We start from the raw sequence: 24,904 nt of genomic DNA, 5'->3' as shown, positions 1-24,904 counted from the left end.
AACAAACAGCAGGAAACCAACCCAATACATGCAGCATAGAGCCTAACCCTGTTATGCCTGCCTGCCTGCCTTCTGCCTGCTGCTTCTGAGAGCTGGGTGAACTGTTGCCAAGCGGAATGGGCTTTTGCAGGTTCACATTTCAAGATTTCCGTCGTGGTGGATTAAGTCAATTGAGTCCGATGATGCACATCCTGAAAACATTGACCTGTTTTTCAACTTTGCTGTCACAGTGAAGACACTAGCTAACTTGTAGGGAAATATAAACTAAAACAAGAAATATATGCTCAGAGAGAACATTTAAAAGGCTTCTACATACACCGTCAGCAGACCATAAATTCAGGAGGGATCAATTATATAGCTCTCATTGCTCAGGGGTTGCCTTATTTTTTGACAAATATTACAGGTTATTGTTTCGAACTCATTACAACTGTATTTTCACAAAGAAGAATCCAGAGTCCAAATGACACGCAGTAGTACAAAAATATACAAACAGACAACCTTTTTTTTTGGCACAAGTGTATAAATCACATAATATGTAGAATTGTAACAATAATACACAGGCATTCTCACTGCTCAACCATTGCTGTGAGAAAACCCCCACGGTTAGAGTTCTCTGATAAAGAGGAACCTTGCTATAACAACTCTGAGTATTTAGAACCACACCCACGGTGGCTGTGTCTCAGATCATCCAGACCTGAAAGATCTCTTCTCTGAGAGGGTGGGAGCCAGGGAAGGAGAAAAGGATGGACAGTGGCAGTACAGGACAGAGAAAAGGGGGGAAATATAAAAAGCACATGATATGGATGTCGCTACAAAGGGCCATGATCTGTCGTTACATCTCCAAACACGTACCCAATCCAAGGCCGGGTTCTCTGCAGCATCACCGATGAGTGCTGTCTGTTTTGCTCCCCTTGCTTTTCAGTGTTGCTGCAAGATCTGCTTCTGGACAGACAGACAGACTGACTGCAGGAAACAGCTCCATAAGCAGAAGAAAGGCACAGCCTATACTGTATGTCCAGACCAGCCCATAGGGAGTTTGTACATTTGTCCAGTGTGTGCACTGTGTCTGTGTGTGTGTGTGTGTGTGTACATGAGTGCCTGAAAAGCATTCACAGCCAGGAGTCCCAGAGTTTCAGTGTTCTCCAGCTGACACCTTCACCTCCAGTCCACCCCTGCTGGCAAGACCAAGCAGACTTGGACCAGTAAAGAAGCATGTCAGAGAATCCACCTCCATGAATAGGATCTGTAGCACAGGGTCTGTAGCACAGGGTCTGTAGCACAGGGTCTGTAGCGCAGGGTCTGTAGCACAGGGTCTGTAGCACAGGGTCTGTAGCGCAGGGTCTGTAGCACAGGGTCTGTAGCGCAGGGTCTGTAGCACAGGGTCTGTAGCACAGGGTCTGTAGCACAGGGTCTGTAGCGTGGGGTCTGTAGCACACGATCTGTAGGACAGTAGAGGTCTGAGGGTTGGTCCAAGCCAGACTCTACTGCAGCAGAACACAGCCCAGTCCGACAACAAGTCCAGACCCCAGTTTTGGATAACAGTTTTAAAAACAGAGCCCCTTTAGGGGTCTCAATACTGTATTGTGTCCCCTTTAGTGCTTCATCTGGATACGATGTGCTGCATTGTGTTTGACTGCTGTACTTCCAACACATACTCACCACTGGGTGGTTTGAGTCACAGAAACACTTTGCAGTGAATGCAATTATTGTATTTAAATCCCACAGTTGTCAATTCTGTTTTTTAATCTGGTATATTGCTTGTCAGATATTATAGGATTCCATCCATGGAAATGTCAGTCCCATGGTCTTCGCTGTTTGTCAGCTGTGTTTATGATTCCCCTGGAGATATCAGCCATAGAATGGCACTCAATATCATGACACGAGCATGGGCAATGCATTAAATATTTTGATCGACGCTGACAGTTTTTCAATCACTACCCTATTCATTCAGGTCCTGACATGACATGTACAGTGTTGTGACCACTGTCTCTATGACAACATGTAGTAACACCTCCACATCATTTCCAATCTGTCCCTGGCCCAAGACCCAAGAACTGGTGTTTTTACAAATATACTATATATATGTATAGTATACTAAATATATATACCTCTGCATTGTAAAAGCTACTCTCTTGACATCAAGGTTGATTTGGATCACCACACGCACCTCCAGTACTCCTCTCCCCCTCTCCTCTCACTAGGGTAGAATTGATAAACACCAACAAACGTCCCTCTGTTCCTACCCCCTTTACTTCTCTTTGTTCTCATGAGAGTAAGACTGTTTTGGACCACCTCGCGTTCCTACCTCTCCCCCTGCCATCCACCTTCTTCTCTCACACAGTCACCTCAGTCTTGCTGTTGGTGACAAAGTAGGGCTGAGTGGGCAGAAAGTGCTGACTGTGGCTATGGTTTCGTGAGGCCCCCAGCTCGTTCACCTGCTCCACCGTGCAAGGGCCCCCCCTCCGGGGCCCATAGGCCTTCCTCCGCCCCACTGTCTCTGTCCCATCCCAGCCCTTCAGACCCAGAACCAGTCCCTGACCATGACCATGACCATGACCCGGCCCACCCAAGGTGTTGGAGCTATAAGAAACCCGATGGTGGTGGCTTCCAGCACCAGACCCATCGGCCATCCTCCCTGTCATAGCACCAGATAATGTGCCAGACATGGCATTGGACATGGCACTGGACATGGCTCCGGACATGGCACCAGACATGGTACCAGACATGGCACCAGACATGGCACCAGACATGGTACCAGACATGGTTCCTGGCCCAGTCATGCCTATGAAGACTGGCCCTCTACTGTGTCCTCCATGGCCTCCTCCTTTGGGCTTCTGTCCGTTCGGCTTGGGGTTGGAGGAGGAGGAGTGCATGGAGGGCAGGGTGGATGAGATGATGGTGGCAGAGGGCATCTCTGTCACATAGGTGGCCACAGGCTCTGGGCTCAGAGGTCCATGGGAAGTCATAGCAGAGCTCATGTTAGAGCCCATGTTAGAGCCCATGTTAGAGCCCATGTTAGAGCCCATGTTAGAGCCCATGTTAGAGCCCATGTTAGAGCCCATGTTAGAGCCCATGTTAGAGGTCATGTTGGAGCCCATGTTAGAGCCCATGTTGGAACCCATGTTAGACCCCATGTTGGAGCCCATGTTGGAGCCCATGTTAGAGCCCATGTTGGAACCCATGTTAGACCCCATGTTGGAGCCCATGTTGGAGCCCATGTTGGAGCCCATGTTGGAGCCCATGTTGGAGCCCATGTTAGAGCCCATGTTGGAGCCCATGTTAGAGCCCATGTTGGAGCCCATGTTAGAGCCCATGTTGGAGCCCATGTTAGAGCCCATGTTAGAGCCCATGTTAGAGCCCATGTTAGAGGCCATGTTAGAGCTCATGGTACTGTTCATGGTTCTCATTGTCTGCAGAGGCTGAAGAGGAAGTCCCTTAGACGGGAGTTCCACCATCAACCGCCTCTTGCTGTAGTAGTCACCATTAGCCTTGGCAGCTGGAATAGAAAGAGAAACAAAGAGACAGATGTTATTAATGGCAGAAGGCGAGAAAGAGACAGAAAGGTCACTTCCGAGAGAGGGGCAGAAACGAGGGTGCTGCTGTGGTTCTGGGATTCAGTCTCTGAGTCCTTTATAGATCGTTCATGTTCAGTTCGTCCCATCAATCCCTACGTCTCCTTCTCTTATCACTGACAAAGGCAGCCTTTTTATCAAGTGATTGACGCTTTCAGGCTTGCCATTACTCTGTGGCCTGTGGTACAGGCATCCTTGTGTGACTGTCAGACTATGTTTGATGGGCCTTGCTTGCACGTCCTTGAAGATAAAGTTAACACACTAGGACAGTTTGCTTTGCCGTTGTAACTATAAATCTGGTTTATCGCTCTTGTTCACGCGCGCAAGAGGGAAAACAAGCGATGCGTTGTGAACGGGTGAGCTCGCCTCGCTTCACCTCATCTGGCGCCTGCCGGTAGACCGCCTCGGGGATCAAACTTGTTCAGGCGAAAGGTAAATCAATCCAACGGCAGTCAGCTTGGCGGCAGGGGCAGCGGCACACATTCGAGGGAACGTGATTAGAAACAGCCAAGTGAGACCGCTCTGACGACTGCCAACACCAGAAGCAAATCAGATGTGGTCCCGAAGAGGCGAAACTATGGGGACTTATTTGTGTGATCCTTCCCTAATTACTGTCGATTCACCATCTGAGAAATGCCATATCAGAGCCAGGTGACAGGTCCTTCACTGGTGGACGGAAAAGTGGGGGACGATAGAGCACTTGACTTGACATATAATTGGTCGTTTGTGGCTCACCAATTTAGGCCTATGGACAAGTACAGTACATTATCATTCCTACACAGCCTACAGATGGTGTTGAGGGTTGAGGTCCAGGGCTGTGTCTCATTATTAGTTCACTCTCTCCATTTCTGCTGTTGGAATCCAATAGTGTGACCTTATGGATGCGATGGGGGACAATGGAGAGATAGGTATTGATTAGTAGACCTGAGCCTTATCAGCCGGCCAGCCTGTGGACTCTGCACCGAGGGAATGTGACAGGGAGGCAATTAAAGAACAAATAAGAGTGGGGGGAAAAAGAGTGCTTCTCTACCTCCTCAGGAGAAGAAAGAGAGAGGAAACATGGAAAGAAAGAGTGAAGTGGAGGAAGAGAGAAAACTGAGTTATTTTCAGACAAGTGGAGAGTGTCCAGAACTTAAATGATAAGCTGGCCCTTAAACTCACACCAACTCAGTTATGTAAGCAAACACATCGCATCAAGGGAGATCTTTACCTTCTGGAGGCAAGTTAAACATCTTCCTGTCTTAGGTTTCAACTTTGTGTCTTTCTATAGACCCTCAAATGATACTGGATGTTTGTTTATGACAAAACTGATGGGTTGCTATGAATGATCTTTGAATGGATCCTGAATCTGAGAATATTCCCACCATGTTGGCAGTCTGATTAGGGAATCATGCGGAGACCTGTCTGTTAAAGAACAGCAGGGTAGTACACCTTCATTTGAGGGCTGGAATCAGATATGAGACAGAAGGAGGTTATAAACTCCTCTCTCTGAGATAAGGCCAGAGGAAGAAGGAGGAGGAGGTAGAACAAGATCAAAGTAAAAAAGAGAGGAAGAGAGAGGTGGAAGAGTTGTGAGAGGAGAAATAAACTTTGGACGAGTGAAGCGGAGACAGGAGGAAAGAGGGAAGAACTGGCTGAGCAGGATCAGATGGCTGAGCGGTTATGGAATCGGGCTATTAATCAGAAGGTTGCCGGTTCGATTCCTGACCGTGAAAAAAGGATGTTGTGTCCTTGGGCAAGGCACGTCACCCTACTTGCCTCGGGGGGGGGGGGTGTTACTGTAAGTTGCACTGGATAAGAGCGTCTGCTAAATGTAAAGGTAAGAAATGAGCAGAAAGTGAGAGAAGATGAGAGATAACCAGGAGGAGAGAGGAGAAGGGGAGGGAAAGAGGAATATGCAGACAATGGTGTTCCTCTAAACTGGCTGGGTAATCTCACAGCATCTCTGGCCCTGGTACAGACAGTCCAGCTAGTGTTCTGAACAGCTAAATGAACAAACCTGGCTCACTTCAGTCCCACAGCGGAGCTATGAGCCAAATCAATCACCGCTCTCTGCTTCCAGTTTACCTCAAATTGCATTGTTAGCGGTTACATAAACAGAACAGTACAAAACACTAAGCAGCCCCCACCTCCCTCCCTCTCCCTCTCTCTCTCTCTCTCTCTCTCTCTCTCTCTCTCTCTCTCTCTCTCTCTCTCTCTCTCTCTCTCTCTCTCTCTCTCTCCCTATCTCTCTATTTTTCTCTATCTCTCCTTACATTCTCTCTCTTTGTCTTTCTCTATTCATCTGTCTATCTCTCTTTTTGTATTTGTCTCGAATTGCTGAGCCATAATGGAGCTGTATCTGTGTAAACAAGCCCAACAATCTGTTCACAAGCTGAGGATGAGTCAGGCACAACCGTGGAGAAGGATTGGGAATAGCGTTCTCTTACATCTACAGTAACCATCTGAATAAAGATGTAATAGGGTTTGGCATGCAGGCAAGTGTATGTGCCTGTGTGTGTGTGTGTGTGTGTGTGTGTGTGAGGCAAAGCCAGTGATGATATAATGCTGGTTTGAGCCAGAGGAATATTAGAAAACAGGTGTCTGTGTGTAACATACTGAATACGCACATCTAGTTCCAGCACTAACACAGAATACACAAACAGGTTCATCTAACTTACCATCAGACCATACTAATCAATCCCACACCAAACCATTTCAGAACACACTTTCATCTTTAACAAGACTATGGTAATATATTCCAGACACAGAAAACCTAGAGTTGCAGACGTACATATCCCTGGCTACATTTACAGTACTCACCTACAACCAGACTAAAATCAACCCCCGAACTTAGCTACTAAAAGTCGATACTAATCAATCCCAGTTCTCGCAATCCCAGGTACTCACCTACAGCCTTGAGTGAGGCGTACTTGCTGAGCTCCTTGCCCTGCTGTTTCTGTTCATAGACGTGTGCCAACTGGGCCAAGGCAGGGTAGGGGTGCACCCCCCCAAGGGTGGATCCTGGAGCCACATTGTTGTTGATCTGACCTCCCTCTGTGGAAAGGCAAAGATAGGAGGGGGTTAAAGACTTGAACAGGAGCTGGTTTTATATCCAGACCTACAAGGGGTATAATGGGACTGGACTAAGTAAAGAAGCATGTAGACACGGGTTAGAAAGGTACTGGCTTGGCAGCTACATTGTAATTACATTGAAGCTGTTGAACAGGTTAATGGCTGTTCATGTAGCTTGGTACATGTCAGAGGATGGTGAGTTCAGAGCTACTTTTTGGCTCTACTCCTTTGCTGCTCTGAAGTCCACATTTAATTGAAAATTGCTGTTACCCAAGGCTGTAAAAGAATACATTATTTTAAAAGCCCCCAAAATCCACTTGATATTTTGAGTAGGTTAACTTTGAGTGAAGTAGTGAGAGAGAGAAAGAGAGAAAGAGAGAGAGAGAGAGAGAGAGGGAGAGAGGGAGAGAGAGAGAGGGAGAGAGGGAGAGAGGGAGAGAGGGAGAGAGGGAGAGAGAGACGGAGAGAGTGTATCAAAAAACTGCGAGAGGTACAGGCTCACACGCACAGAGACCCAGACGAGGCAGAGTGGAAAAGACAGTGTCAGAGAGAGGACAACACATCTTTTTTTATGTTGGACGGAGGCCAGGATTTTGCTCCCTTTCATAGCTGGGAGTGTGTGGATCTCCTCTCCACGCGGCCTACCTGCCTACCAGCCCTACCAGCCTAGCTGTCCACTTCCTTGAGGGTCTGGCTCGCATGACGGCTGTCTTATCTATTCCTGATGGAGGCCTTTTGTCTCTCATTGGTGACAAAGAGACAGGCAGGGGAAGGCAACGCATGTCGCCACGAGTGGTTCTATTGATTCTGTGGTTTCCTCCTGTTTCGTCTGCCAGCATTCTCAACAAAGAGCAGGGATCAAAGAGGTGTAACCTGCCGTCGTACCTGTCAGCCAGACAGCAGGGGACAGGGCTAATTAATCACTTAGCCTGTATGCTGGAGCTCTGACACGCAAGAGGGAAGGAGAGAGAGAGAGAGAGGTAGAAGGATGGAGCGACAGAACTGGTGAGTGAGAGAGAGGGATGTGAAAGGGACATGGAAGGTGACAGGGATGTGAGCAAGGGGCTGGTGAAGGGAGAGAGGAGGGGAGGAAATGCGGGAGGGCAAGAGATAAAAAGGAAGCGTGCAGGAAAGATGGATGAAGGGAAGCAGCAGCAGGTAGCTAACTGCAGTGAGTCACCACTCTCCCCCCAAACCCACTGGCCGTCTTTACTTTAAATGACAGAAGGACCCACAGAAAAACACACTGTTGATATCCACCGAGGGGATTCTGAACACACCAGCCTCCAGATTCCATTCTCCTCTCCTCAGCCTAAAACAACATGCCAACACAATTTACAGTCAACAATGTTCTTGAACATTGTCTCATGACCATCTGCTGTATTTACAGTTTGAAATAATCATTACAATATGACTTGCTAGCTAAACTTATTTATTTTTACCACAGTGGCTATGGCACTAACAACAAACAGCATAACAATTTTGAAGTTCCATCTGCAGATCCTCAGAATACCCTTGCAACATTCCGCTACGCACAACCTTCAAATAATTCCTTCTTTAAGGTTCTCATCCACAACCTTATCCAGTCTCCTCCTCCCTTGGCTCTGTATGGTTCACATCCATTGTGTGGGTGTTTGGATGGATGACAGACAGCTGTCAGCCTGCACGTCAGAATGAATGTGAATGTGGTGACAAGCTGGGTTCAAGGCCAGTGGCAGCAGAGCTGCTTTGAGCACACAGTCCATTAGCTGGTCTTCTATCCAGGGACATGCTGAAGAGCCAGTCAGCAGAATCCAATTGACTAGAGTGGTTAAGAAACACTTCAAGCACTGCACTGTACTGTACCTCACCCCAGGAAGACTAATCAATTCCAGGTACAAGACATTATTTAGCTTTTTAGCACTTGGTTGCTGTTACGTGTGTGTGTGTCTGTATGTGTGTGTGTGTGCATGTGTTTGTAAGACACAGGCAATGTGTGTCACCAGGGGAGGCCGAACAGGACAGTCAACATGTCTTCAGTCGCGTCCCAAGCAAACTCGATGAACCCTAAAAACATTGTTAGTAGACATAAAGACTGAAGTATTCCTTCGTTCTGATGTTGTAAGAGTGGTGCAGTAAACCGTTTTTTATTTAACACAATATGTTGCTGTTTTAACTTTGACCTAAAAACCAACAAAGATGTGTCCTGCTTCAAGATTGGCTGTGTGCAACCAATGGTCAGGTCAAACCTAACTGAATTCCCATTTAGTTTGACTCACCACAAGTGCTGCCTCTGAACTAAATGCAAGCCACTTTGTCATGGCAACAGACCTAGTTGTGGTGCATGCAGTGGGCTCTCTCTCTCACTTACTCCCTCTCTCTATCTGGTTTTGTATGCTGCCTCGCCCACATCACCAACAGGCTACTGTAGATAGACTGTAATGTTATGCAACTGAGACTATCTCCAGCAAACTCTCTATGCTGCATACTACAAGTTTGTTTGTGCGCTGAGACAACTGTGGGCATATGGACTCAGTACACCAAGACCTGCATTGCCAGGAATCCCAGTATATGGACAGCATCCATTTAATATGGACTGATGTTACCACTTGCTCAGCCGCTAGTATAATTTAATATAAACAAACATTTGCCTGCTTTTCAGATTTAATTTCAGGACGAATGTCAGGACCATAGATTTATTTTCCCTGCACGGAGATGCTGAGTTTGTGTATGTGTGTGTATGTACGCACGCGTGTGTGTGTTTGCTCTGTATTGTGATTCAATGTGAAGGCATGGTTAGGCGACTGAAGGTCAGTACTGTGTAAGTCGAGTGTACATTTCAAATCTCTATTTGCCGTCTGACATGCCGGGGTAAGCAACAGCATGTGTCCTACATCACATATTCTGCTTCTGTTTGCAAGGCAGGCGAGAGAGATGGGGGGGGCAAAGAGAGAAAGACAAAAAAAGGAACAAGTGCTTTGGCCAGAGAGGAGCGGAGAGGAACAGAGCCATAGAGAGGAGAGGAGGAGGAGAGGAGGAGAGGAGGAGGAGAGGAGGAGGAGAGGAGGAGGAGAACAGATGTGGTCTGCTGTGTGCTCTCTCTGCCTGCTGCTTCTATCAACACTAGGAGGAGGCCAGGCGAGGAGGTCAGAAGGTGGAGATTAATTAACTACACATGGACCAGTGTTAACTACTGTAGAAATGGACCAGTGTTATCTACTATATATAAGGATCCGTGTTGGCTACTGAGTGTTCTACTGAGTTACATACAGTGAAAGATCTTCTGCCTGGACACTACATCCAAAATGGTAGCAGGAAATGTTTGTAAAAATATAACAGCATCACCCTTAAAGGGGATGTAATTCAATTCACTCGATTGATCCTACAGTATTATTAATAATACTGATAATGATTCTGCCAGTCAGCGTGTACCTAACACAGACATGCTGTCATAGTTCGAGCCATCAACACAGCTCCTGTCCTCTCAACATGCCTGCTTGTTATCCTCAGCCATATGTTCCTATGACGACCCCACTGCTTATTAACAGGACAATGTGTTGATGTTTAGGTGAAACAAGGCACCGCTAAGCATGTTGAGAGGGCTTAGGACATTGCATATGGAGCCCAGTTACGATGATCCCAAAGCATATTCAACACAGTTACCCCGGGTTATGCTCATGAGAATCTCTATCTGGCGATTATTACGTAATACATGGTTGTTTTTTTCTGTGGAAATGACCAAACAGAGCTTGCATTGCTTTCATGTTCCTGTCCTTGTCTGTGAAGTGATGAAGATGAGGATGCCATGTAATGGGATCCTCGTATGAATACCAATTGTCTTCCCTTTTCTGAAGAGCTCTTTACAGTAATAGGTTTCCATTGTTCTCTCTCGTTCGTTCCTTCACAATGGAACCTGGCCAGCATGCAAGCTCCTCCACTGACAGGCTGCTGTCTGGTCCCTAGACAATGCAGGAATCAAAGTCCTCTGGGAGATCATCTCCAGTAATTGTTTAGAAGGATGAAGCGCACTTCCGTTCCTAAATATAACGTTGATATTAAAATGACATGCCACAAACGGGATGGATAATACGTTGTCACTCGCCAGTGTGAATACTATCTATAGAGTCTGGTGACATGGAAATATCACAAGCTGTCTTTTTCCTCACCTCTGCATTGTCAGTGATTTCCTTTTTTTATTTTGTGCATGTGTCATGATTGCTGTCTGGAAGTCTAGTCTAACCCTCGCCTCTCCTTCCCTCCCTTTCTCCTTCTCCCAGAGTTCTCATGTGAATGAGGTGTCTCCTTGGACAGTGCTGCATGTTACAAGCAGGGCCTCTGTCCCCCCCTCCCCCCTTTACCGTGTCGCTCTCTCCGTCTCCGCTTGAGTGGCCCTTTCCCTAACCTTCTCTTCATCACCTCCACTCTCTGTCGGAGTTCTCGTCTCCTCTCTCTGTCTCCTCTCTCCTTCTCTTCTTCTTCTGTCGATCTGTCTATTAGATACAGTGTTCTGAGCTCTATTCCTGTCCTGCCAGGGCTGTGTGAGTCAGCAGAGCCTTGTCATTCTAACAACTTCCTTCTCTCAGACAGGCAGAGACAGAGATTGTGCGTGTGTCTGTGTGTGTGTGTGTGACTGTGCATGTGTGTGTGTATGACAAAGACGATGTGTGTCACCAGGGGAGGCCTGACAGGACTGTCAACATGTCTCCTGTCGCGTCCCAGTTAGAGTGAAGACTGCAGTAAAGGGACAGTGGGTTTCATTTGTAAACAAGTTCACCCTGACTTCTGTGGATGACATACATAAAAGCCTGTAAATGAGGGGAGAGGAGAGGATAGGAACGGAGAGGAGAGGACAGGAAAGGAAGGGAGAGGAGTAGAGATGCAGGAGGGAGAGAAGATAATTCAAGGTTTTACAGGTTCTAAAGATCCGGGGGAGGTTCTTGTTCTGAGATGAAAACATGGTTGCCAGACATTCAGAGTCTCATCCCCCCTAGCAGCACCAAAAAGGGGCACAGGGAAGCACTGGTAATTACAGCTGAGTTGAGGTTCACCAGGAGTAATCACCCACCCTCAGTCCTCCATTATTGCTGCAACTCTTTACAAACGAATCAATCACCCCAGCAATACGTGCTGTTTATTTGGTAAAGAAGAAGAAACACTCTTAGATGCAGTGTGATAGTGTGCAAGTGATATCTCGGTACACATGGCTGCTGATAACCCTTTTTAAAGTAATCTCTGAATAAACACACATTCCTTTTTCATCCAGACAGTCATTCGTTTATCAACAGGCTGCCGACAGGTCAGAATGGTAATGATTATCCAAACACCAGTCTCTGGCAGTCTCTCACAAATGCACAAATACACACACACACACATGCACACACTCTACCAGTCCTCCTGACTTCTCTGGTCCACAACCTGAGAGAAAATGCAAAAACTGAAAGGAGTCAAAGACAGAACAACCCTCATCCTTTCATCCATCTGTCCAGCTCTTAAATAATTAGTTGTTTCTCTTCTCCTGCTACAGCTCTGCAGTTTCTTCGGTGTGCTGTACCAGGTCGTTTGATGGGATGTAGCTATACTAAGGTTTTTTTAGATCTGTCTGGGGTACAGTAGGGAATTCTCACCAGTGAAACTCTGCAGTGAAACCATAATGTCCCTAAATTGAACTAAATGAGCTCCTCTCTTTTAGATTCATGTTTCTCAGCATTCATTGAGAAATGGCATAATGAGCGATACTTTACCACATGGCTGGATCTCTCACATCACTTCTTCTCTCTCCTCCCTTTGTGTCGTGATCTTCCCTTCTTCTGTGAAACCTGTTTTTGACCTCACAGCTGCCCCTTCCCTCTGCCTGCTACGCTTCATTGTTCTTACTCGCTATTTTATCGCAATTTCACTTTCTCTCTCTCAATCTCTGATTCCTTTTGTTCAAAGGTAGGCCTCAGACTGCCCTGCTGGGCTCTCAGTTGCTTGCAGGTTTTATATGCGTAGAGCCTCTACGGTCACAGTGAGGAGTTCTGTATACCAACGCCTCTCCTCTCCTCTGCTCTGCTCTGCTCTCCTCTGCTCTCCTCTGCTCTCCTCTGCTCTGCTCTCCTCTGCTCTGCTCTGCTCTGCTCTCCTCTGCTCTCCTCTCCTCTGCTCTGCTCTCCTCTGCTCTGCTCTCCTCTGCTCTCCTCTGCTCTGCTCTCCTCTCCTCTCCTCTCCTCTCCTCTCGTCTCCTCTGCTCTGCTCTGCTCTCCTCTGCTCTCCTCTGCTCTGCTCTCCTCTCCTCTCCTCTCCTCTCCTCTGCTCTGCTCTGCTCTCCTCTGCTCTCCTCTGCTCTCCTTTCCTCTGCTCTCCTCTCCTCTGCTCTGCTCTCCTCTCCTCTGCTCTCCTCTCCTCTGCTCTGCTCTGCTCTGCTCTCCTCTGCTCTCCTCTCCTCTCCTCTCCTCTCCTCTGCTCTACTGTCCTCTCCTCTCCTCTGCTCTGCTCTGCTGTCCTCTCCTCTCCTCTCCTCTCCTCTCCTCTCCTCTCCTCTCCTCTCCTCTCCTCTGCTCTGCTCTGCTCTGCTGTCCTCTGCTCGGCTCTCCTACCCTCCCATCCTCTCCAGCTCATAAAAGATGCAGAGGTAATATCATGCAGGGGCGTGTGGTCACTCATAAATTGAGGGCGTCCCAGAGGAACAAAACAGTGAGACGATTACCTCACAAGTGATTTCTGCGATCCCACCACCTTCCTCCGCCCTTTCCCCTCGTCTATCAGAGACGGAATCATTTCCGTCCATCCACATGGATGCTCATGCTTTCCTATTATTAGGAAAGACTAAACATGGCATTTATTGACAATCTGAGAGAGCGGAGGAAAATCAATTCTGGGAAGACATCTATACTCCCTCAGTGGAGAGACACTAGCAAAGAGAGAAAGAGAAAGAAGGTGAGAGCTGGAGAGGAAAAGAGAAAAAGAAAGAAAGCAGTGAGTGAGTGAGAGACAAAGGTTTAGGGAGGGTGAGAGTGGGAGAAAGAGAGGGGAGAAAAGAGAGAGGGGAAAGATTGAATGAGAGTAAGAAAGAGAGAGGGATGGAGAAAGGGAGGGACAGTGAAAGAGAAAGCAAGCGAGGGAGTGAAAGTAGGTTGGTGAGGATGACAAAAGGCCTGCTTGGCTCTGTGTGTGTATGTGAGAGGGAGACTAAGAGAGAGGGAGACAGAAAGAGAGAGAGACAGAAAGAGAGATAGATAGAGAAAAGGAAAGAGACAGAGAGAGAGAGACATAGCTGTTAGACAAAGGATCCTCCTGCCTGCTAGATGGAGCGGGGCCAGGGCTGGGTGTTACCCAAGGATAAGTGGGTCAAAAGGAATCCCCCTATGGAACCCCCCATAGGCCCCCAGCACACACAGTACCTAGGTCCATGGCACGCTCACACACACAGCACACACACAGGCATGTGACGCATACATACACACATGCACCCACAAAGAAACACATGCACACATAAAGCACACACCCCATCCTCGCTACCCATGCACTCTCCCTCTCCCACAGACGCACAGACACGCATGCAAACACACTTCAAATGAACTAGACTGAAAATGACATAATTAGGAGATCCCTCTCAGTTAACACCTGTTTGGTAATTAATGCCAATCGTGTGTGAGGAGAGAAGGAGCCTGCGGCAGTCGTCCGGTCTGGAGACAGACCTACAAGCAGCTCAGCACACTGTGCTCATTACCATCATCAACCTGGCAGCCCCCCCCCACCCCCACCGCCTGCTGGGAAATCAATTTAGAAGATAAACAGAAAATAAATAAACATGGGAAGAGGTGGAGGAGAAGGAAGAGGAGGAGGTGGAAGGGAGGAGGAAGAGGAGCGGAAAGAGGAGGAAGAGGTGGAGGTGAAGGAGGAGGGATGGGTGCAGTAGTATTGACTCAGTCAGGGACTAAACACCTGTGTGCCAGACTGTTAGTGTGTACATGGTATATTGCCAACCACAAACACATACCTGTCAACAAGCACGACAACAGTAATCATATTCTCACAATGACTATAATTAATAGCACAGGTTAATGCTTTTAAGATACAAAATCCAGCTGGTGTGTAATTCCTCTGGCATTTAGAGACATTACTATTTTACAACTTGTTGCTTAATTCCAGAAGAAGATCAAGGATGACCAGAGATGTTTTACAATCCAGGAAAGCCTCACTACATATTTCATGTTTGAGGGATAAGCAGCCATACATGAATCAGATGTATTGCAAAGTGCAGCACAAGATGAATTTTTCATAGTTGCATGTATAACATGTTGACCAAATGGCCGCATGTCTGTAAATTTGACAATACAAACAATCATGTCTTACATTTACATTTATTCATTTAGCAGACGCTTTTATCCAAAGCGACTTCCAAGAGAGAACTTTACAAAGTGCATAGGTCACTGATCATAACAACAAGATAGCCACAAAAACATTGCGAGTATAGCCAAAACATGAAGCACACATTGTGAACAACCAAAGTAAGTGCCAAAGGGAAAAACCATAAGAGCATGTAGTTAAACAAGTTACAATTAAACAACATGAACCACTATAAGTACAAGTGTACCTGTGGAAAAAACAAGCAACAATAATAAAAACTATATCACAGCAAGTACAAAATTTAAAATCAGTTACCACTAACCACAAGAGCAACAAGTCTCTAAGCAAGAGTCATTGTGATCCTTGAGGAAACTAACATCGGGTCAAGCGAACCATTCCTAAGTACCGTTGTACTCCCGTCTTGAGTCAGTGTATGTGTGTGTGTGTGTATGTGTGTCGGTGTTGGAGTGTGTGTGTTGACAGATAGACCCAGAAAGAACCACAGGTTCTGATTTAAATCAATACAAACACATGTCTGGTCTAAGTGACAGAAGTTGGAATGGATTCAATTCAATATGATGCTAAAATAACTGCAGTGGAGATGCATTCATGCTCTCACACACCACACACACACACACACACACACACACACACACACACACACACTCTCTCTCACACACACACACACACACACACACACACACACACACACATGCATACACGCACACACACACAGTTGGCACCTTAACAAGGCTTCTACTAATTGATTGTCCATTGTCCAGTGTGTCTACAAGACTTCAGCCACCGGGCCCAGTGGGAATCCTAGATCAATGCAGCTCTGCCAGTTAAATACCACATTCTGAGGCACCAGTCACAATCAACTCATCCATTCTGATACTGACTGTGGTAGGGGGGCACAGATTCAGCAAGCAGGGGCAGAATCACCACTTTGGAAGAGAGAATGCCATATTGTATCTTGCAACAGCCGTCATGTCAGGTGTGTGTGTGTGTTGGGGGGGGGGGGGGGTAGTGCAGAGAATTTCTCCGTTCTAGGTGGATTCTGAGTCTCTGAATCTCTCTTTCTCGCCTTTCTCTTTCCTCTCACCGTTAGAAATCTATCTGTCTTTCCCCACCCTTTCCCCATCCTTCTTTTTCTCCTCCCAGTAACTGAGGGAAGGAGCTATGCAGTAGCTTCGAGGGATGCTGTCAAATCACTCCCGAATAACACAGAAAAGAAAAGATTCTTTCATGTCCCTCTTTCTCCCAGAGGTTCCTGAGGGTTGAATCTAGTATCTGCTGGGAGACTGACAGGGACAGAAGAGGTGGTCTCCCCTCAGGGGGTCTCTCTCCCTTTGACTTTTACCTCCATGAAAAGATACGTTGCCATTGCTATTCCACTGATTCGAGCAATCAGATCACTTTGTCTAATGATTTAGAGCTTTTGTTCATGAAGACAGGCAAAGTATGTGTATTATACCACTACAGAAGTAAAACAACTCCACAGAGGAGAGGAGGGGGAAGGAGAGGAGATGCTGGAGTTTTGTGGCCAATCTCCGCTTTCCACGCAGTTGTTTTTGTGTGAAACTGTGCATGTTTCAAGGCCAAGATTCCAGAACTAAGCTCAGAATAAGATGCTGCTGTACAGTATGCCTGAAAGTGGATTTTGTTTTGAGCCTTAAAGGCATTCTCCGTCTATTCTATTTTCACAAAAGCACACCTGTACTTTTCCAGTAACCAGCCCCTCCTGTTTCCCCCTCCTCTTTGATATCCTAAAAACTCATTAAGGTGTGTTTTGCATAATCCCAGACCAAGCTGCGTGTTGCATGAGATCTACAAAGATACTGAAATGGTGCAGTTTGCATATATGCATGAGGCTGATCACAACGTCAGAGAGAAGGGCAGAGTGCGACCTGCATCTCCATACTGTTCTCTGGGTTCACTTATTTAGTCTGGGCCGCAGGCATTCTAATAGATCACAGGTGAGATTTGACGATGGATGGGTAGGGTATGCAAATTCATGAAAGCATAAAACTCTCAAACAACTTTCACCAACGAGGTGAAACCGATTTGCTTTTTTATGAAAGGTCAATTGCGGACCTTTGTTACACTTGCAGTGTTCAAATAGTATGCGTTGAACACGGAAAGGTAAAGAAGGGCTGGGGTCTGCGTGGCCGCTGTGTGCTTGTCTCAGCGATGGTGTCTGATTCAAGATGGCAGGTGTCAGGGACCCTGCAGGACCATACTGACCTTGTCTGGGAGACGCAACCCTCAGATTAACAATGCCGTGGCTTTCTTTTCTAAACCCAACAGGCAAAGATCATCCGGCTTATAACCAGGGGCCGTCATGACTCAAAGGTGATCTTGATAACGGCAAGCGACAGAGACTACAGATAACAAACAGAGAACAACAACAACAGTCTAACAGCCCCACGACGTCCTAGTTTCAGTCCCAGTTTGACATTGCTGGTGGGTGGTGGAGCAGAGTTGCAGACTTGAGCTTCTATTACTGTAGTGCTTGGTGGCTGATGCCTGCGCCCAGCATCGTGACGCACTTCACAAGTCCACACATGTCCCTGTTCCATGGGCCAGCGCCCAGGGAAGGAGAAGCATGCCAGGCTGTCCCCAGGCAGTGGGAGAAGGAGCCAGGCTGGTAGTCCCCGGGTGGGCAGGGGGAGAGTCAGCCAGGCTGGCCATGGGTGGGCAAGGGGAGATAGGGAGATGGAGGCTGGCCGTCCCCTTGTTCTGTGGACTGGGATGTGGGCAGAGTGAGAAGCAGCCAGGCTGGTCATGGGTGTGTTGGGAGAGTGGAAGGGTGGCTGCCCCTGGTCTGTGGCTGGGGTATGAGCAGGGAGGCAGGCCAATGGGTGGCTGGAGCCAACCTGTCTCTTGGTCTGTAGGCAGGAGAGCAGAATAGATCTTGTTCCCCGCACATCAGCCCTGAGGTGGGTGGTATTTGTATGTGTGTGTGTATGTATAGGTGTGTTTGTGTATGTGTGTGTATGTGTGTGTGTGGGTCAACACATTCACAAATGTGCCGACAGCAGGGGGTCGCTCTGCCTGTGACATGACATGGCTGCTGGCGTCAGTCGGTTAGCCAAGAGAATCTGCTGCCTGCCCTCGGGCACATGCACCATGATAGGCCTGCGCTGAGGGACAGTGTGTGTGTGTGTGTGTGTGTGTGTTTGTGTGTAGCAGAGCCTTGGGACAGAACTGATCTGTTGCTTGGCTGTCCTAGACAACACAGGCTGTCCTTAAAGTCAGCCAAAGCCCTCAGCATACAGAGACTGAGGAGACGCGAAGCCCAGCTCAGCAACACAACTTAGAAACCACTGACACAACCAGCTCCCGCCTTCTAAGGATATCCTACACATCCTGTGAACGCTGGAAGTGTACAGACTTTTATATGGTTACTGTCATGTGAAATAGTAGATTACCACTGATTTATACATCACTGTGTAGTCACTGAAAGCTGAGCTGTGTAACAACAATTGAGGATTACAACGGATTTCTCCTAGCATGATATTGCTACATGTAAGAGAGCCTTAATGATCTGGTTAATGCCCATGTGAGATTTAGCTTAGTTTACTGTAGTCCTAAATGATGGGGGATTGTTTGTTTGAAAGTATGTTCTCTGTAGCCTCGCTACTGAAAATGGGAATGGATGAAAAAACAGGATTGATAGGACAAGAATGGAATGACTGAATTGTAAGTAATTGGAATCTGTAATAGATATTAGACTTAAGACTTGAAGAAATGATGACTTCACTGCTTAGCTGTTCATACCATTCAGGGAATAAATATTTGCTGTGATGCCAGGGTTCGTTAATTCACAGGGTTATTAGAAGCATTCACTGCAGAAATTACAAATCATGTAATTCTACAGTGCACTTCTTTTAACATTCAGAGCAAAGATTTCACGTCTCGTCATTTCTGCGAGAGTCAGAGATGGATCCACTGTAGAGGAGGGTAATGCCACTGATGTTTGAGCATGTTTAATTTTTTAGAGCACTGGACACACACGCACACACGGACACACGCACACACGCGCACACACATAATTACCTGTCAAAACTGGGATGTGACTTCCTGGCAGTAAATTAACTGATTAATATTCCCTGGGAAGGGAGAGGAGTGAAGGCAGTTCGTTGATTAGAGGTAAAGATATTCACCAACCCTATAGCTTCTTCTATTATAACAGCACAATGACTTGATGGAAAATTACAGAATTACACACAGGGCTGGATTCAGACACCAATGACACAGGCAGATGGAGAATACAGTTTATATTAAACCTAATCTAAAAGGACCACAGTCAAATCGGTACACTTAAAAAACACTTGATTTCAATCAGCCTGTGTACTATCACCCTGTTTAATACTGTACATCGCTCCATACATTGCAGACCAAAACCCACCAAACCTGGCATGCCAGGTCAATTAAAGAAAGTAATACACATAAAATCCCACTCTAACTCTGTTCCAAGTTGGCCCGCAACTGTAGCCCATTACATTTTCCACCTCTACTGTGGCCTATCTGCCTCTCTCTCCCCCTTTTTACCCCCAGCACCCTACCCTCTCCTCCTTCCCCACTCTGTCCTCCTCCTTTCCCTATAGCCTCCCAGTTTGAGCTGATTCTGAGACCTGGGTCTGGTTCATGGCTGCCGTTTGTAGGATTTCTGTGTGTGACCACAGATCCCTAATAAACAGCAGCTCAGCCAGCTAATGGCTCCCTGAACTGCCCTGGAGATTTTTCAAATGGGTCATTAAGTCCAGGACCAGGACCAGCCTGTGTCTGGCCTTGCGACCAGTCTTCAGGAAAAAAAACCTAGTTTCCTACTCACTAAGTCTGAGGCCATACATGTGAAAGCCTGGCTCTAAAGTGCCATTGTTACATCTTGGCCTTCCTAGTTCCTGCTAGTTCACCTTGGTTGTCAGGTTTGAGGGTTCTGGAAGGAAATCTGGGGATCAGGCCACACAGATGTTTCACTCCATGGCTGAGGTAGGCTGACAGATCCATAATGACAGTACTGGCAGCAATATTTACACACACACACACACCCACACACATACAAACACACACATTTCTCACAAATTTAGAGCTAGGATACTTCATAGACAGTAGGTGATGAAGTATGTGAGGTTCAGCAAATGCTTTGCAAACTGGATATTTACTCAAGCCTGTATTTTTTACAAGCAATTGGCTATTAAGATCCACAACTTCCAGTGTGGACATGTTTAAGGAGAGATTAGAACTGCTGGGGAGGTGATTATAAACGTCTGTGAACGTGAGCTGTGAATACAGATCACAGCCTTAGTCAACAGTCTCCTCTCCTTTCTCTCTCTCTTTCTCGCTAACTCTATCCCTCTGTCGGTAGCTCTCCCTCTCCTTTTCTCTCTCTCCCTTTCCTTCTCTCTTGTTCTCTCTCTCTACCTCTCTTGAGCTAATGCTCTATAATCATGGTGCCTTGACACAAACTGTAGACATTTTAGGTTTGTTGGGATGTATTTCCCAATGACTTCTTAAAAGTTCGGTTTTCAGGAACAGTCCGTCTGAATGACTGACAGTCTGAAGCTCCTGAGGTTCAGGAGGGCTGTTCACAGTACGTGGTTGAGGATACAGTACATGTCACAGAGGTTACCATCTGTCAGCCTCTTCTGCTTGTCACCCCAGAGATCATCTGACTGGTGACACTGCACTGATCCTCTCTCTGACAGTTACCACCCAGCCATGCCCATGTCCTCCCTCTCTCTCTCTCTCTCTCTCTCTCTCTCTCTCTCTCTCTCCCTCTCTCTCTCTCTCTCTCTCTCTCTCTCTCTATCTCTCTCTCACTCTCTGCCTCTCATCTCTCACCTACACTCCCTGCCTCTCTCTCACTTTGTGTCTCGGCCGCCACCTTTTTCTCTCTCCACGTTTTCACTTCTCAGTGTCTTCGCTTCTTGTCACACTTTCTTTCTCTTTCTCTCCCTCTCCTTCAATCTGTCCCTCTCTCCGTCTCTCCTGTCTGAGCTCTTTGATGCTGAAAGCTTAGAGACAAGGGATTTTCAGCTTTTTAGGAATGAAAAGAAACTCCACTGCCATTTTGAAAAGGCATGAACGTCTGGTAACCAGGCCACAGGGGAACAGAGACGGCCAATTGGTTGGTTGGCTGACTGGGGGGCTGGTTCAGGGCTGTATGGAGAGCCGAGGCTTAACTGTCCATTTTTTATGTGTAGTGGAGTACTGAGGCCCTCCATAGTCCCAGGCAACAAAATATGGAGAGCTGTGGACTCTGATGTTTCAATAACCAATGCTGTTTGCGAAACATAGAGTACAGTAGTACTTTGTGAACCATATGTGTGTCTAAGTTTATGTGTGTGTCTGTGTGTCTGCTTGTGTATGAGAGGGAGGGAGAGAGAGCATTTCAATAAATGGTTCTAGGGTTTCTAAAGTGCTAACATTCCATGACATTCTAGAATGCTGATATTTACCACCTAACTGATGAAAGTGTGATTCTTTATTTCTCCTCATGAACATGCCTGGGAAGAGGTGTATTGTTGGAAAGCTGCACAAAACTGGAAATAACTGCAGAATCTGATAATCCAACATTCATCCAGTGACAGAGGACCCAGTAGCACCATCTATATATATATATTGATGATGTCAGTAATAAAGCAATCTAGTCATGATTTATAATCAATACATAGTTTGCAAAATTGAAAATTGATTATTTTGACCTTGTTTTTTTTACCTTGAATATTTGAGCTGGTACACACCAGAAGAGCCTGCTATGGCTTTCTATTGCCCCAGCTGGCATTTCACATCCTGATTGTCTTTCATTGATTTTTAATAATGTACTGTAACACATCTACTCTTATCACCCTCCTTCCCTATCCTCCATTCCTTCTACACATTCATCCCTATTCGTTCTCTTCCCATCCCTCCTTCTATCCGTCTTTCTTGCAGATAAATGTGCTCCCGTACCCCTAGGACGCTGAAAACCAATAAGACTGTGTATCTGGGGAGATCCAGGGGATCACTGAGGTTAATAACATTCCACATGATCACCCAAAAGCTCCCAGGATTAGTGTGTTCTGGGAAAAGTAAGCACTAATAATCACATATCCATACCAGGGGTCAGAGTCACTTTTCACAGGTGATTGTGCAGGTTATCTCTTTTTCCTCAGAGGAGAATTAGAACCAGGAAACACACCGTTCCATCTTTTTGTCCATGTCCATTAGCAGAGGTTTTTCCTCTCTCTACACACTGTTAGCAATCTTGTGCTATTAAGTTTAAATAACTTAATAGCACACATAACTTCTATTAATAACATTTCCTTCCCAGAAAAATAATCCCCAAATTGTAAAAAGCTGTGAGAGTTCCCTGCAGTACAGGCAAAACACTGACACACAATGCCATTCAGATTGGAGTTGGACTTGACAGTAAAATCTAGAAAACAGAGATTTTCATCCACAGTCTGCACACAACGTCTCCAAACACTTTCAGGAAGAAAGCTCGGATGATAAGAAAGAGCAGTGAAGTTTACTATCAATCCTGGCAGTGAAATCCAATGAATGGCTTAGATGGGTGTAAATTCATTTGACGAATCCCCGTTCTCTCTCATCTTTCTGTGCAATTCTCTTTCTCTCTCTATCTCACGCACACACACACAGTCTCTCCATTTTGCCATTTTCTTAACTGCTCATTCTCTGGTCTGTGTTTTGGGGGTTGTTTGATCCCTGTGTTAAACACAAAGCACACAGAGATGTGGCTGTATGCAGAGGCAGCCCACGGGACGCAACAGAAATAGATGGCATTCATGGCTCTGTTGTCTCTCTCTCCATTTCTCTCTCTCTTTCTCCCTACTGTCCCACCACCCCCATCTCCATACACATCTTGCATCATGTGGGCACGGACAAAAATAAAACTGTGAATAACCACTGCATCTGAGCACTCAGCCTCATCAAAATAAGAAGGCAGATTGTCTATATGGTGTGAATGTCTGGATTTTGTGATTGAACAGAGCAGCCTGTGCCTACACATGCCATTTGAAACATAAAACATATCAGCTACTAACTCTGGATGCAGACAGAGTCCATTTAAATTGCTTGAGGGTCTTTACATTCCTCTTGGCAGAGAGAAATAATTGGGTTTTGTTTTGCTTGAACACACCTGGTCTGGCCTGTGGCCTATACAGGATATGGCCTGTGATCAAATCTTTCAAAGCATCATCTTATCTCCAACCCTAAATGATTCCGACCCCTTGAAGAGTTTCCCTGAAACTTACGGTTGTTGGCCCTGGCGTCATAGTGCTGCGCGTGCATACCGAGGGCGTCCTCCCCCTGAAACTGACCTCCTGGACATCCACCCTGGAGCACGCTAGCAACAGCCCTGTGCGTACGGGAGAAAGAAAGAGACAGTGTGGTTTAAGAAATTACGGAGTGTGTTTACCAATGGATCTGTCAAATAGAATCACCCCGCACATTTCGTTTTGCCTAAATCGAAAGTTCCTGGTCAAACATAGGGTTACCGTACATCAGCCCTTAGTATGGAATAAATACCATGATTGGAGTGTAGAACACTTCACTGTACATATTTTCCTCTATTACGACTAGAGTGTGTTCCAAACAAGCACAGTATGCGCAGGTTGAGCATGTGGCCCTCTCACTCTCTGCACAAAGACATGCGCCCCCGCTATTAGTTAAGTGGTCCTCACGCTAAGCCTTTAGTGGACAGGTAGAATATTTGCAAAGCTATTTGGGCTATTACAGAATTTGTATTGTGTTGAGTATTACACATTATGGAAACGGAAACGAGTAAAAGAAAATGAGGCAAACAAAGACAGTGCTGTGCGCGCCAATCTAAACAGCCACCGGAACAAAGCTGGCCGCGCGCAGTAGCTACCGTGGAACAACACCAAGCAAAACGCACCTGGACATATTCTCTCTCTGCGGACGATGCGCCTTCTCTAGGCCCAGTTTTGTGAATATCCCAACAAGAGCCATAATGGCCACTACTCCACAGATGACGTACACAACCATGTTCGTTTTATCTTTGGTGGGGTCGTGTAGAGGGTCTTTCTTTTTCTTTGGAGTGTTCATTGTTTTCATCCACTCCATGGTGCGGTTGTTTTTACAAGTGCTCTGATCCAGTCGCGATCTCCTGTACATGCAGCAATAACGGAAGCCACAAGTGCCGCAGCAGTACAGATAATCACCCGTGCTGCAAGTAAACGGTGGATCCCACTGACCCATGACATCGTAATAGCCCATACACTCGTCCTCTGTGTGCGGAGTGTCAGGTGTCACAATCTCGTCCTCTCTGGATCCGTTGGACGTCGCTATCATGATGAAACCTCCGGGTTGACCAGGCTCTCCGTCCGCTTTGCAAACAAGCACCATAAGTTTGACCAACAAGTAACCAAGGAGAAAGTATTTCCCCGTCATTGTGCTTTCACCCCTCTCTCAACTGTGTTTGCACATAAAAATGTATTGTAGGAAGAAGGTCTTTTATTATAAAAAGTCCAGAGACACACCTCCAAATGGCAGAACGCCACCCTCCGCTTCAAAAAACATGTTCAGCAATGTGTCACCACCCCAAAAAATAGATCAAAACCTTCGATTCGTATTTGTCCTCTGATGAAAATGTTACATCTATCCTGAATTAGTCCTCCGTGAATTGTTTACGCACATTCCCCCCATGCGTCTACAGGTGCTCTCGAAAATTGATTTCTGTTCCTTTTATAACTATACCAAAACGATTCTACTCTTTACATCCGTCAAGGAACCTTTGCGCACGAGAATCGACGGACACACTAACTGCAACAGCAATGTGAGCGCGAGTGAACGAATAAAAAGAGTCGATGGTGGAAGAGTCTGGTGCGCAAAGGGAGAGGAGGAGTGGAGAGGAGGAGTGGAGCGGGATGAAAAGGGGGAGGGAATGAACGAAGGATTGCCAGGAAAAAGAGATCCCTCTAGCTTATTGTAAGACCGAC

At 46.5% G+C, this 24,904-nt stretch overlaps 1 protein-coding gene across 1 annotated transcript; it reads right to left on the bottom strand.

The window, feature by feature from the left end:
* Window positions 1–24,766, bottom strand: shisa9a (shisa family member 9a). The gene is made up of 4 exons (XM_062474871.1): window positions 23,842–24,766; window positions 23,198–23,301; window positions 6,462–6,608; window positions 1–3,496 (listed from the first exon to the last, which is right to left on the bottom strand). The coding sequence occupies exons 1-4, from the start codon at window positions 24,354–24,356 to the stop codon at window positions 2,334–2,336; spliced, it is 1,929 nt and encodes a 642-aa protein (XP_062330855.1). The 5' UTR covers window positions 24,357–24,766; the 3' UTR covers window positions 1–2,333.
* Between the last annotated feature and the right edge of the window lie 138 nt (window positions 24,767–24,904).

This window comes from Osmerus eperlanus, chromosome 12 (assembly GCF_963692335.1).
Source record: "Osmerus eperlanus chromosome 12, fOsmEpe2.1, whole genome shotgun sequence".
Classification (NCBI taxonomy): Eukaryota; Metazoa; Chordata; class Actinopteri; order Osmeriformes; family Osmeridae; genus Osmerus; species Osmerus eperlanus.
This window is presented reverse-complemented; position numbering and strand designations above follow the sequence as displayed.